General features: G+C 47.4%; 1 protein-coding gene across 2 annotated transcripts in view; it reads left to right on the forward strand.

The window, feature by feature from the left end:
- Positions 1 to 14641, forward strand: part of RBFOX1 (RNA binding fox-1 homolog 1) — a 2485711-nt gene that overhangs the window by 235796 nt on the left and 2235274 nt on the right. For both annotated transcript variants that reach the window (XM_077985562.1, XM_077985561.1), the window contains exon 2: positions 6914 to 6952. In XM_077985562.1, coding sequence (XP_077841688.1) covers positions 6914 to 6952 — 39 coding nt within the window. The remainder of the gene's footprint in view (positions 1 to 6913; positions 6953 to 14641) is intronic.

Consider the following 14641-nt stretch of genomic DNA (forward strand, 5'->3'; position numbering starts at 1 on the left):
GTTCTGCTCATAACTCCAACTAGGAGGAACTCCACAAACGTTCCCCGACTCCTTCACTGCCTTTTCTTCTCTGGATTCCTGTTGTGTGTCAGCATCTCATGTTAGCACTTAGTGGTTTTCAGGTCATTTTCTGAGTGTTGCTTTTGTGAGTCACTTGGAAGCTACTGAGATTGAGTGAGTCCTTATTTCTACACAATGCCAAATGAGATCCTCGTGTATATGACAGACTCAGTGGACGAGAGGGGTCTTTGAACCAGAATCAGACAGAGAAGGTTTGAATCCCAGCTCACTAACTTTTGCAGCCCTCAGACCTTTACTTCTCTGTTTTCATGATTGTCAAAGCAGGAATAGTAATGTGGTCTTATTTAAGGACTAAACATTTTAAGTCCTTTGTAATGGGGTGGAGTTTATAGTATCTCATCTACACCATTGCACCTCCCTCATCTTTTAAGGGACTTGTAAATTTCTTTTGAATAAGGAGAGGGCACCATTGAAAAGGGGAACACATAGATAAGTTTTGTTGGGGTCCTGCAGAGGCTCAGGGCCCAGAAGAAACCCTTCTGTGCCACCCCCAGTCCTTGGGCAGCTGCTGGTGGTGAAGGACTCTTCCCAGATGGTGATGAGGACTCAGCTGACAGTGCTCCTTGTCACAGCGACATGCTCTTCCGTGAAAGGTGAGGAATGTTCTGTAGGCATTGGTTCTGCAGCTTCCTTTAGATATCAAAAGGACTCAACGCTGTTTGCTCCTCTTTTCATTCCTCCTAAAGTAATCCTAATCTTCCCTGAGGCGAGGAAGATGCCGCTGTGTGATGAAGATTCACATTCGAGGAAGGCACAAAGGAAAAGCACAAAGATAAATCTGAGTCCTAATCCCACCGCAGGAGCAGAGCACATCACCTGGCTTGTACTGTTTTGGCATTGCGTAGTAGCGATTACAAACATTGTCACTTGTCATCAGGAGCGGGGGGTGAAGGGATGTGCTCAGATGTCAAGGTTGTAATTCTGCTCACGAAACGGATGACAAGGGAAGGAGTGTCTGCAGAAATACTTCCTTTCTCATTTTCTCTACCGGGGCGGGGGACCTGTCATTTCTGGGGGGCTCCTGCAGTTTTGCATTCTTGGTGTGCCTTCTGTGAGATTGCAGACTGGATAGGAAAAGAGAAAGCCAGCTCCCAAGGTGACTGAACCCCGTCGTGGTCTTGCCATTTGCAAGGTTATACCAGCAGAGAACGGCTGCATCTCTAATAGTGGTGCTTAGAGTGGTAACATCTGAACTTGTGCAGAGTTCATTGGTTTGTTAATTCAAGAGTGCAATTAGAGGCTCGATGATCTGCCCTGCACTCTGCAGCCTCTGCCTCTCCTAGTGTTTCCCACACCTCCTTTCCCCTCGAGGCACTCATTTCCAGACTTGCGGAGCAGAGGGGGTGGCTGAGGAAACCAGCAGGCTGGCAGGGAGGGCAGGCACCTAATTATTGTGCTGGGCACTGTTCAGCACTAAAACTTTGGGCCTTGCGGCTGCAACAAACCAGGCTCTGATGAAAGTTTCATGCAGTTTTTTCTTCCCTTTAAAGCCTTTCGGGACATTTTCAGCTGAGGAAAAAGGGGCAGAGTCGGTCTTAATCCTTGCCTGTCCCATATTTCTGCCTGTAAGTGGATTCAAGCCCGAGCCTTGTAATTATCTCAAAAATAGACCTGGTGGCCACGGTGCATTTGGTGGGTTTCCTTGGCAGAACCTAATGAAACGGTGTGGAGAGGAGGAGATAGCCTGCTGGCAGGGTGGATGGATGGCCCTGCGTCTGTTAATCTCACATTTCATCTCAGTTTAAGCAGTCTCTGAGCTCATTAATTGTCTTTCTGAGAAGGGCCAGGCATTTATCTGTGAGAGCCGTCTAGCTTCACTGAGATCATCCAGTCTAAAGAGAAGGGAAGGGACAACGGGTAGCTATCTACCCAATTTTACTGAACAAAAAAATACATAGCTAGACAGGGCAGACGGCTCTTGATCTATTTTGCCTGGTTGCCCACCAGAAAGGTGGCACCAATTTCCACTCCCACCAGTGGTGTAGGAGGGTGCCAGCTCCTCACACTATCACTGGCGCTAAAGATTACCCACGTCTTTTCAACAAAAGATGGAATGTTGTCCTTGCCTACATCCCACAAGCAAGCATAAAAGAAACCCAGCGAGTTTCTAATGCACGTGGAGCACCTGTGTGTTTTAAACAAGCAGGATACACAGTAACTCAGGTTTTACCAGGAGTATAAAGTGACCCTTTATTTTGTACATTGTGATATTTTTCAGCTACTAGATTCCTAAAGATAGAAGAATTTTGGATGCTCATCAGTCGGGAAATAAATACATCATAATGCATCCACGGCATGGAATTCTTCGCAGCTGTTAGGAAAGAATGAATAGGTGTCTCCACACCAGAGGCTCTGGACTGTGGTCCCCTGGGGACATCTGACCTCTTCTGGAGACCTTTTTGGTTGTTATAATTGGAGGAGGAGATGTAAGAGTGGCATTCAGTGGGTAAGGGTTAGGGGGCTGCTAAACCTCCTACAGGCATGGGACGAGCCTCACGACAAAGAATAATCTGGCCTGGATTTTCAGTGTTGCTGAAGTTAAGAAACCCAGTTATCCATGATTTGTGTGGGAAAGGTGTTCATACTCAACGGATACATTTATAAAAAGAAAGTGTGCAGATCAACACGTAAGCTTTGGTCCGTTTTGTAAAAATGAAAGTATTTTTGTGTGTGTATATATACATAGATGATAGATAGATGTATTTTTGCGTTCTTAGGAAACTGGTTAGAAGAATACACGTCAACCTTGCATCTGCATCCCTGGTTGTGCTTCCAGGGATGAGTTTGGAGGGCAGTAAGGAATTTTCTCTTCCTTTATAATTCAACGAGGAGTGGCTGGGAACATAACATAGGTTTTGTTGTTTATATATCCAACACACACCTTCCTTTTCTGGGATCACACATACTGAAAGTGGATGTTCGCAGAGCAGCACAGTGACATGAAGTGCGTTGCTTTTTGAGGGACTGTTCTGTGAAGTTGATCTCTTTACTCTCCTCTGTCTGCTGTTAGTTACCACTGAGCTTAGCAATACTAGGTTTTGAGTTTCTAAATGAAAAAATAAAATGAAAATAATACAGGGAAATAAACGGATCCAAGTGTTTAAAGATGCATAAAAAGTGTTTTAAACCACTTCATGGTGGCCGGGCGTGGTGGCTCCTGCCTGTAATTCCAGCACTTTCGGACGCCGAGGCAGGCGGATCACCTGAGGTCAGGAGTTTGAGATGAGTCTGGCCAACATGGTGAAACCCTGTCTCCACTAAAAATACAAAAATTAGCCAGGCGTGGTGACACACATCTGTAATCCCAGCTGCACTCGGGAGGCTGAGGCAGGAGAATTGCTTGAACCCAGGAGATGGAGGTTGCAGTGAGTCAAGATTGCACCGCTGCACTCCAGCCCGGGTGACAGAGTAAGACTCTGTCTCAAAAAATAAAATAAAATAAAATAAAAAAATCCACTTCATGGCAACAGCGAGATTACAATACCCAGAAATGTAACCACTGTAGGAGGTCTATGTTGAACAAATTTGCTTTCAGCCAAATTGTATTCCGCAGCACAAAGAGATATGTCCGGCAACCTTTGAAGAGCCTCCCGTTGCCATAACCAGGCCTGGAAAACAGCTGCAATGGATCAACAGCCCCGTGATGGACCAGCAGGAGGAAGGAATCAGGAGGTGCCAGGCCTTCAGGCTCAATGGGCTGGGAAAACAGGGATGCCTTCTGGGTGCCAGGAGGGGAACGAGGCACAGTTGGCGAGAGAGGAGAGCTTGGCTTGAGCTGTGTGGAGTTGGTATGTCCATGGGACACCCATGTGGAGAGGCCAAGAGGATGGTCTGTTGAGTCTGGTGCTTAGGAGAGCAGTTGGGGCTAGACCTGCACAGTCAGGGGTCCCCAGTGAGGTCCAGATGCCGTGGTAGATGATTCTCTGGGAGGGCAAAGGGCAGACCCTAAGGGATGTTTGCATTCCTGGGACAGGCATAGAGAAATGAGGAAACGCCTCAGGAAAAGATGTCAGAGAAGGGGACACGACAGCGCTTGAAGAAGGGAGAGCCACTGCAGAGCATTCTAGTTGTGGAGGAAGCTGTCTGGGTGGGCAGGGAACCCAGGCACTGAGGAGTAGATGACAGGGGACCAAGGGTCCTTGCATCATCTCCTTCTCCTTCAGAGCTGTAGCTTTATGTGGAGTTTTTGCAGCTCTCCCAGTACAGTGTTCTCCTTCCCAGACCGTGGGCGCCCCGAGGGGCCTCCTCCGTTTGTGCCCCATCATGTTTCCAGCATTCGGCCCAGCTCTGGAGGGTGGATGGCGAGAAGCAAAGAAAACAGAACTGTATAGTTGATAACGTGGTGAGCTTTGGACGCGTTTCTGAGTCCCAAGAAAGGAGGCAATAGAGAAGGAGGGCTTGGAGATCGTGAAGAGGAGGCATGATGGATGGAGGAGGGGCTGGAGAGGCACAGGGCGTGGCTCTAGGAGTCCAGGAGGAATGTCCCTATCTGTTCAGGCCTTGTGCGCAGACCCTGGTCCTCAGGCACCTCCCTTAGGAGCTTGAGGGCAGAGACCTACCTGAGCTGGCGCAGGGGTCTGGAGACTGGGAGGAGAGGACCTTGAGAACCACAAAGCATCTCCTTTGCACCTTGCAGAGGGGAGAGAAAAGCCACATCTGCCTGGGTGTGCGTGTGTTTGCTCAGGCTGCCATAACAAAGTAATATAGATGGAGTGGCTTAAACAGCAAACTTATTTCTCTCGGTTCTGGAGTCCGGAAGTCCAAGACCAAGGTGTCAGCAGGATTGGTTTCTTCTGTGGCCCCTCTCCTTGCCTTGTAGGCAGCCACCTCCTTCGTGCATCCTCCCCTGGCCTTTCTTCTCTGCTCCTGCCTCCCTGACACCTCTTTGTGCATCCAGATTTCATCTTCTTATGAAGACAGCAGTCAGACTGGATCAGGGCCCAGCCTAACAGCCTCCTTTTCACTTAATCCCCTCTTGAAAGGTTCTGTCTGCAAGTCAATTATATTCAGAGGTCCTAGGGTTGGGGGTCGCTGGACTGCGTCTGGCCTCCGTCCATAGGAGTTTTGTGGGGGCGGGGGCACGATTCAGCTTAAAACACAGCCTTTGAGCAGGGCTGGGAGAAACAGCTCATTCTCCAGGTGCACATCCAGCATCTACTCTGTGGATTACCTGTTTCCAAATTGTGACTGTAGGTCAAAGTCATGTTCCCCAGGACTCCTCTTCATGCAGCTGAGATGGAGCTGACTCACCCTAGCCCGTGTTCGTTGTTAATTTCATGGTCCTGGGCTCGTATAAGAACTATAACATACATACCAGTAATCGCTCTTAACACTCAGGCCTTCCCTGAATGTTTTTCCATGGACCAGGCTTGCGTGGCCTCATTGAATCCCCACCCTATGAAGTAGGCTGAGGAATTTGAGACTCAGCAAGTGGAGTCTGGTGGACAGCAAGGGTTGAATGTGGCTTTCTCCAGAATGGCCAGGTCTCCTGTGTCCGAGACCTTGGGCCGCAGAGCAGAGCTGCGTCTGCTCTCTGTCCATGGTGCTGCAGTGGGTAAACTCCCAAGGGCACCTTGTTGGGTCTGGAGCCCTTGATGGGACCAGTTGGTATTGTGGCAATTTCCTTGGCTGGGCAGGAAGAGGAGGTGCTGGTGGAGTTCATGGGGAACCTGAAAGGCCTGACCTTTTGGCAGGAAAAAAGGGGAGCTATGATATCTTCTCCCACTTTAAGTGGGAAATCGTTGTGTCCAATTCTGGAATATGGCAGAAGCACAAGCTTAGGTCAGAGAGAGAAAGAAAGCGAAGGTGTTCTTCACTTGAAGAGCGATGTGTTGGGCTTGGGGCAGGCTGGCCCTCAGATTCATGTTCCACACAGTGTCTGTGCAATGGGCCCTTGCTGTTTTGACTAAGCCAGGGTCCTTCCTGTGCAAGGAACTGACTCAGCCTTCTGAGGCCAAGGGGAGCATGTGTGTGAGTCTATCTACACCATGGGGGCTACATTTGTTGAGGGGAGGAGTTGGGGTTCTGAGCCAACGGAGGTGCTTGACTCAGTTCAGGTCCTGGTGGGTGTGGAGGGGGCATTTCAACTCCTGGGGCCCTGAAATCAGAGAGTACTCACAAAGTGAGGTCTTCCTCGATGCAGCAAGGGTTTCTGTGGGTGCCACCTGGGAATCCTAGTTCAGGAGCTGGGGTGTTTTAAGAAAGACATGCTATCTTCCTGTGGTTTCCCATATTGTTTAGAAAAACACCCGAAGTCTGTATCTCAACCTGCATGGCTAGATATGCTCTGGTCCCTGCCCGCCTCCTTGACATCATCTCTTTGCCTCTCCCATCACTCGGTTTGATTGTTCTGGCTGCTCTGCGCTGCTCTAAGAGAGCTTGTCCATTGTCCCTGCCCCAGGGCGTGTGACCTGCCATCCCTCCATATGGAAGTCTCCTTGTCATTCCACCCTCATTGCTCCTTGACCCCCAGTCAAAAGTAGCACCAGTCACTCTCCACCCTGTAATTCATCTTGTTATCATCATAGGAATTAGCATTCTGATCTTTTCTTCGTTTATTATTAATAGTTGTTCGTTAGCTTCCTTATTTGCCATGTCTCCCCCATCTTCCTTCTGTCTTACGGCAGCGATTTGTCATCTTGTTTGTTGTCAAAAGCATAGCCTACAACAGAGCCTGACACATGTTAGGCATTTAATGGATGTTTGTAGAATGAATGAATAAAACATTCTTTCCTAAATCTAAGAGAAAAACGAAGCAAAAGCAATTGTTTCAATGCAAACTCAATGTTTCTTCTCTTTCTCTTTCTCTCTCTCTCTTTTTTTTTTAATGCAGGATCTACTGTCCCTGCCATACAGCCTGGTCGAGGATCAGGTAAGTGCTCATTTTGTCCTGACTTAAGATGTCTGTGAAGTCTGGTGGAAATGAAAGCAATAGAAAAGTCTTGCATCACAGCCCTGCAACTTCATTGCCCGGGGCAGACATCTGTAATCAACCACAGCATGGTTCATCCCTTAGCAAGACAGTCACTACTAATTGATCAGGGAAGACTCACGAGATCAAACATACTTGGCGTCTTTAAAGTATGAGCTCCAGAAATGAAGTCATTTTTGCCAGGGTTGAGGGGTGGACAGGCAGTTAAACAGCTTCTTATTGGAAATGATGAGGGTACTTGCCTATATTTTATCATTGAGTTTTGAAGGTGAGTGAAGCCCCATATCCTGGCATTATGCCACAACTTTATTAGCACTGGAGGTACCAGAGCTTGACCATATAAGAATATAATTGAACCAAACAGATCTATACCTTGGGGCAATGCATTTTTTTTAAAATCGATTTCAACTCTACGTTATTATTGTTGCTTAATGAGGAGCTAATGTAATTTCTAATGAAGCCCCATGGCCTTTGGATAGATGAAGTTAGATTTTTTCCCCCCATGTTGTTGTATCCACTCTTCAATTAAAACCTGAGAAGGAAAATTAATACAAATGTAAGAATTTTTTTCCCCAAGATTAGTGTCAAGACAGCATCTTTTTATTACATATGTAAATTTCCTGTGTAATGGGATTGGAGAGGATCGCATGGCTGGCCCTTGAGTGGATTGGAGATGGTTTAAGTGGCCAAGGAGGCTTTGTGGGGAGGCGGAATCTATGCTTGCTGTCATTTGAGTGGTGATTAGGGCATGCTCTGTGCCATCTTGTTCCTCCTCCCACCCCTGTTGCTGTCCACCCTTCCCCAGGCTCCTCCTGTTGGCTGCCAGTTTTGGGTAGAAGAATTTGAGTAGCTGCTTTTTAAACAAATTGTATTGAGGTGAAATTCCCATAACATAAGATTAGCCATTTTCAAATGAACAATTTAGAAGCATTTGGTACATTCACAGTGTTGGGCAATCACTACCTCTCTCTACTTCCAAAACGTTTTCATCATGCCAAAGTAAAGCCTTGTACCCATTAAGCAGTCTCCCCTCTTGTTCTCGTCTCCCCTCAGCCCCTGACAACCACCAGTCTGCATTCTGTCTCTGTGGGCTTACCTATTCTGAATTTTTCAGATAAGTGGAATCATATAGTAAGTGGCCTTTTGTGTCTGGCTTCTTTTACTTAGAAAACAGTTTGGCAGTTCTTCCAAAAGTTAAACATAGAATTACCATATGGCCCAGCGATTTCACTCCTACATATATACCCAAAAGTGCTGAAAACAGGTACTCAAACAAGCACATGGACACACAACTTCACAGTGACATTATTCATGGAAGCCAAAAAGGAGAAATAGCTCACATGTCCAAATAAAATGTGGTCTATCCATGCAGTGGAATATTATACAGCCATAAAAAGGAAGGAAGCAGCAATCCGTTCTACAACTTGGATGAACCTTGAAAACATTATGCTGAGTAGCTACCTTCTGCTTGACCTGGATCCTCTCTGTGCTGACATTGGCTGGTTTATCAGAAACACAGTTAGAAGTTGTGAGATCCTGGGAGATTGGATCCATCTCAGGACAGAGGTCACTACTTCTTCACTTGGCTTCCTGCCCTGTCGCTTAGCTCTATTCTAGCTTCTGGGGCTGGGAACTGAGAACAGATGTTTATACCTTTTCCCATGTTCTTGGTAGGTGTCTGCCCATGCTGTGGTCACCGTGAATCACTCTGCTTTCTGCAGGACCTGATGGGGAGGGCTGGATCTGACCAGTAGAAGTTTTCTTCAGAGGCAGGTGCTAGAGTGGGCAAGCTCTGGCCCGTCTGTTGCCTCCTGTGCTGCTGCTTTGGAGAGCATGGAGCAGATGGTGGAGGGGTTCTCTCAGGTGCAGCTGCCTTCAGGCATTTTGCACTGCTGGGAGCTCCTCAGAGTCCTCTTTCTTTGTGGGGAGTATCATCCCAGCACCTGTGCTCATTCCATAGCACATCCCCCAGGTGGACAAGTCATTTCAGGACTAGTTGGGTGTTTGGGAGGTGGGCTCTGTTAAAAGCCAGCAGAGCAAGGAAGCATCTAACAAAGTGTTTGAGGGGGGTTTATAACGTGCCGGGGATTATCCCAGGTGCCTCATTCACGTTTATTCATTGCTTCTGTCTACACTGCCTGAGTGATGGTATATTGTTTCCCTCTTTATTAATCAGTTTGTAATGGAAATTCATATAACGCGAAGTTAGGTGTTTTACAGTGAGCAGTTGTATGGGTTTTAGTGCAGTCACAATGTTGTGCCACCACACCTTTATGTAGTTCCAAAACATTTTCGTCACCCCCAAAGGAGACCCTGTGACCATTAAGCAGACACTCACCCTTCCTCTACCCCCCGGCCCCTGACAGCTGTTAGTCTGCGTCCTGCCCCTGTGGGTTTACCTCTTTTGGATATTTCATATAAATGGAATCATATAGTATGTGGTCTTCCGTGTCTGGCTTCTTTCACTCCGCATGATGTTTTTGAGGTTTATTCATATTGTAGCATTCTCTCCTTTTTATGGCTGAATAATATTCTATTGTAAGGCAAGACCGCACGATTATCCATTCATCCAGGGGTGGAAATTTGGGTTGTGTCTACCTTTTGTCTATTGCGAAGAGTGCCGCTATAAACATTTGTGCCCTTGTACTTGTTTGAGTTTTCGGTTCTTTTGGGTATATACCTAGGAGTGGAATTGTTGGGCCTTATGGTAATTCTGTGTTTAACTTATTGAGGAGCTGCCAGACGGTCACCATCTTTTAACAAAGGGAAACAGACTCAGCAAGCTTTCTCCCAGAGCTCCCAGAGTGAGGAGCAGAGCCGAGGTCTCCAGCCTGCAAGGCTGGTCTCCGTCCATGTTTCCACCCACCACGGCGTCCTGTATGTGGAATGTCAACCCTGAGTAGCATGTTCTAGGCTGTTCACTGGGCTTGGGCAAAGAAGGGGTAGGAGGGAGAGGGAAGGGGAGACAGGCTTCTCTCTCCTAGAGTGACCAAATGTGTCTACTGCTGGTCCCTGGTGTACCCCCTTTTCCCACTGTAGCCCCTTAACCCCTAAACTTTGGAAAGTCTGTGCAGTTGGTGGGTGATTTGATTGAGTTGGTTTGTTGATAGGTTGTTTAACCCAGAGTCACATGCACACGCACACGTTCTCTCTCTCTGTCTCTCTCAGTCTCTCTTCATCTCTCTCCCTCTCCCTTTCTATCTCAGGCCTGACAAAGGCAACTTGACAAAATGATAATTCAGTGGGCGTCACCCATGAGCCATATGATAACCCATCAGCCTAAATTCATGCAGCACCTGAGCAACTGGGTCTCATCCTCTCTCTTTTTCTACCATGGGGAGCAGAAGCCCAGAGAGCTGAGGTAACCTGCCCACAGCTACACAGCTAGTAAGTTGCAGAGCTGGGATTTGAACCCTGGTCTGTCCATCTCTGCAGCCTGGAACCCTCCCATTGCATCTGGAGGCTTCTCCAGGCTCCCTGAAAGCATCAGCATTTTTCATACCAGTGCAGTGATTATTATTATTGTTTTTGAGACAGAATTTCGCTCTTATCACCCAGGCTGGAGTAGAGTAGTGCGATCTCAGCTCACTGCAACCCCCACATCCTGGGTTCAAGCGATTCTACTGCCTCAGCCTCCTGACTTGCTGGGATGACAGGCTCCTGCCACCACGCCTGGCTAACTTTTTGTATTTTTAGTAGAGACAGGGTTTCACCATGTTGGCCAGGCTGGTCTTGAACTCCTGACCTCAGGTGATCCACCGGCCTCGGTCTCCCAAAAATGCTGGGATTACAGGCATGAGCCACCGTGCCCGGTCTGATTGATTATTTTTAAAAAATCATTTACAGTCTCAGCCTTCCCAGATCCACACAGCCCCCAGAGCATCTTTAGATGCCTAAAAGTTCTTAGTTGAATGTGAGAAAATGGGAATTCCTATTGAGGAAATGGCATTCTGTTCCTCTCTGAAGAGAGGCTCAGGAACCAGCGTATTGGAAAACAGGTAATCTAGTCTCTACAGTTAAGATGTTTTTTAACTGACCTTGCACTTCTGCCTTTTCAATATTTCAGTGACTGGGTTGAGGTAGGAATCTGTTGAGTGGTGTCCTTTTTCCCTCTGAGAGATGCTCTATGAAACTGAACAGAGAGGTCCTGGTCCCTAGCATTGCTGGCAGCTCAGAAAGCTGGAGATGAGACCCTTCCCAGGTGAGAGGGAGAAGAAAGTGATAAAAGGTGGCTTGGGCAGGTAGGTCCCCACCCCCAGAGAACCCTCTGTCTCTCCAGGCACCAGGGAAGTTACATGGTCTGCCTGGGAAGGAGCTTCCCCGAGGCACAGCATCTCCCAGGTGCTCACTACTGAGTGTGATAAAGCACTCGTGGGACCTCGGGAGTATTTACACCTGCTCTGAGCCCAAGCTTCAGTGGCAGTAATTCTCTGACCTTTTAAAATGGATAAATCTCCTTGGCAGGGGTATATTTCCAGAGCTTAGCCTGGAGTGGGGATCAAGGTCCTGGCGAGATGGGGCCAGACCAAGGAGAAGATTTATGATCCTTGAGGGGGTCTGTTTTGGAAGCTGCCGTGCCCTCAGACCTGCTCAGCACGGCACGGGTGGAAAAAAGTGGGTGTTTGGCTGGAGTGCGGGTCCTTGTGTCACCTCCCAGACAGATGAAAGCAGGCAGGCTGTTTTTCAGATGGCGATGGATTTATTCCTTTGATCTCCTTGCCTTGTCTGCCTTCTCTGTGAGTTCTGACGGATGCTCTTTTCTCACATCTCTGTTACTCGCCGTCACACAGAAAACGGGGTGAGAATCTTGTTATCACGGCTCTCTCCCTGCCTTCTAGCATCACCAGGGAGCATAATAACCTCTGTGGTTGGCAGCACCCTCCCTTTTATTCTCTTTCTCTTCCTCCTCACTCCAGAGCCTCCACCCACGAGTCATAGGGAAGCCTGGGGAGGAGGGCCTGGCATTGCTTGTACACCTACTGTGTTCCAGGCACCTTACAAATGTGATCTCGTGTAATCCTCCCAACGTTGTCCCCCCTACCCCATTGTAAGAAAGATTATTATTAAACCCATTTGCAGCAGTGGGGAGCCTCAGAGTCAGGGAGGCAAATAACCTTCCCAGGCTACCAGGTCTCCCAGCTCACATGGACAGGGCAAGGATTAAAATCTTGGTCAGACTGACTGAGGAGTATTTGCTCTTTTTAATGCTGCCCCAGGGGCCGGGAGGGTCCGTGTGCATGCTGGAACGAAATCTTCTTTTCGTCTTCCAGGCTCCTTAATTATTTCTTAGAGTGATTTCTGTGCTCCCCTCCTGGACTGGGTCTCGTCTCCTTTCATCAGCTGTTTGTAAATTCACAGCGCCTTCCCTGTTTGAGAGGCCGGGACTGGCTTCCCAGTGATCATTTCCTAACAGAAGGAATGTTCTTTCTTGCTCTGCAAGTGTCAGCTCGTAATTACCAGCGTAATTAGAGCAGGATTTGCCATCTGATCCTCCGTGGGAGCTGCACACCCGCCTGCATAGGTAACTTTGGCATAGAAAGGTGTCTGGCTTCTAGAGGAACTCAGGGCGTCTTAGGGGCTCCAGCAGAAACACATGGAATTCCTGCTCAAGGCTTCCCGTTGTTACCAGACTATGTCCAGACCGCCTGACGCTGACACGAGCCGGCTCCAGTCACCTTTCTGACATTGCCTCTGCCCCTGCCTTGATCCATGAGGCTCTCAGAGCTGATGTCCCTCCTCCTGAGGAGCCTTTGATGACTGCCCTGGCTCAAACATGCCTCTTTCCATTGCCCTGTACTGTCTTTTCCATGGCACTCAGCATGATCTGAAATAATATTCCTTTTTTGTTTTCATGTTTATTTACGTGATTTCCTCCCACTGAAATATATGCTCCCCAAGAAATATGTCTCATTCACTGCGATAGCTCCTGGGCATGGCATATCACATGGCATGTAATGAACATCTGATAAATATTTGTTAGGTGAGAAACAGACCTTACCTGACACCTCATTATTCCTGTTACACTGTGATGTCTCATTGCTTATCATCATACCTCTTTTTAATTACTTTCTGTACTTTGTTTTTTTTTTTTTTCATGGCTATGGATCTATAAAATTCCTAATAAATAGTGCCTCATCTTTTTATTCCATCCCCAGTACCTTGGTCGAGAGTAGATAATGCACATTGCGTAGATGGATGGATGGAAGAATGGATGGATGGATGGATGGATAGAAGGGTGGGTAGATGAATGGATGAAAAGATGGACACAAGGAAGGATGGGTGGATGGATGGAAGGATAGATGGAAGGGTGTGTGGGTGGATGGACAGAAGGAAGGAAGGAAGGATGGGTGGGTAGATGGTTGAATGAGTGGGTGGGTGGGTGGATGGATGTATGGATGAAAGAATGAGTGGGTGGATGGATGGATGGATGGATGAATAGAAGGATGGGTGGAAGGATGGATGGAAAGGTAAGTGGGTAGATGGATAGATGAATGGAAGGAAGGAAGGTGGGTGGAAGGACAGATGTAAGGGTGGGTGGATAGATGGATGGAAGGGTGGATGGATGCAAAGATAGATGTAAGGGTGGGTGGGCAAATGGACGGAATGAAGGAAGGAAGGGTGGGTGGGTAGATGGATAGATGGATGTGTGGGTGATGGGTGGATGGATGGTACACGGATGGATAGGTGAATGGATAGATGAGTAGCTGTATGGATGGATGGAAAGAAGGAAGGAAGGATGAATGAGTGGGTGGACAGACAAGTGGGCAAGTCTGGCTGCATTTTCCTGAGTTTGTGACCATATTCCAAAGCAAATAAGAATTTTCTTGGCATTACTCCATCTTAGATTATTCAAACCCTACTCATTATTCAACCTCAGCATCAGTCAAGGTGCTCGTGAACTTCTAAGTATTAGGAACTTGTCACAACAGTACTTTTAAAAATTAATTTTCACTTGTACTGTAGGCTGAGAAAGTGGATTGTACAGAACCTACTGAGGGGACTTCGTTAAAGCTTAACTTGTTCATTAATGTGTGTTTAAAAAATACCCCTGGACGGCCAGACACGGTGGCTCATGCCTGTAATCCCAGCACTTTGGGAGGCCAACGTGGGCAGATCACCTGAGGTCAGGAGTTTGAAACCAGCCTGGCCAACATGGTGAAACACTGTCTCTACTAAAAATACAAAAATTAGCTGGGCGTGGTGGCGGGTGCCTGTAATCCCAGCTATTCGGGAGGCTGAGGCAGGAGAATCTCTTGAACCCAGGAGGCGGAGGTTGCAGTGAGCTGAGATCACGCCATTGCATTCCAGCCTGGGGGACAAGAGCGAGACTTCATCTCAAGGAAAAAAAAAATACTCCTGCACGTTTGTAAAGGTGTGCTCTCTGTATGACAGATCTTATTTATTTTATAAGCATGGGGTAGCATGGGGTTCTTTATTTTTCATATGACATAGGTTGGTTAGGATCTCCCAGAGTTCATTTCTGTTTGTTTTTCTTGATACTGGCCAAAGATTGCACTGTACATATTTTTAGCCCATGTCATTTGACTCTCAAAGGCTATTTTTTTTTAAAAAATATATTTTTATTATGATACTTTAAGTTCTAGGGTGCATGTGCCCAACGTGCAGGTT

This window comes from Macaca mulatta, chromosome 20 (assembly GCF_049350105.2).
Source record: "Macaca mulatta isolate MMU2019108-1 chromosome 20, T2T-MMU8v2.0, whole genome shotgun sequence".
Lineage (NCBI taxonomy): Eukaryota > Metazoa > Chordata > Mammalia > Primates > Cercopithecidae > Macaca > Macaca mulatta.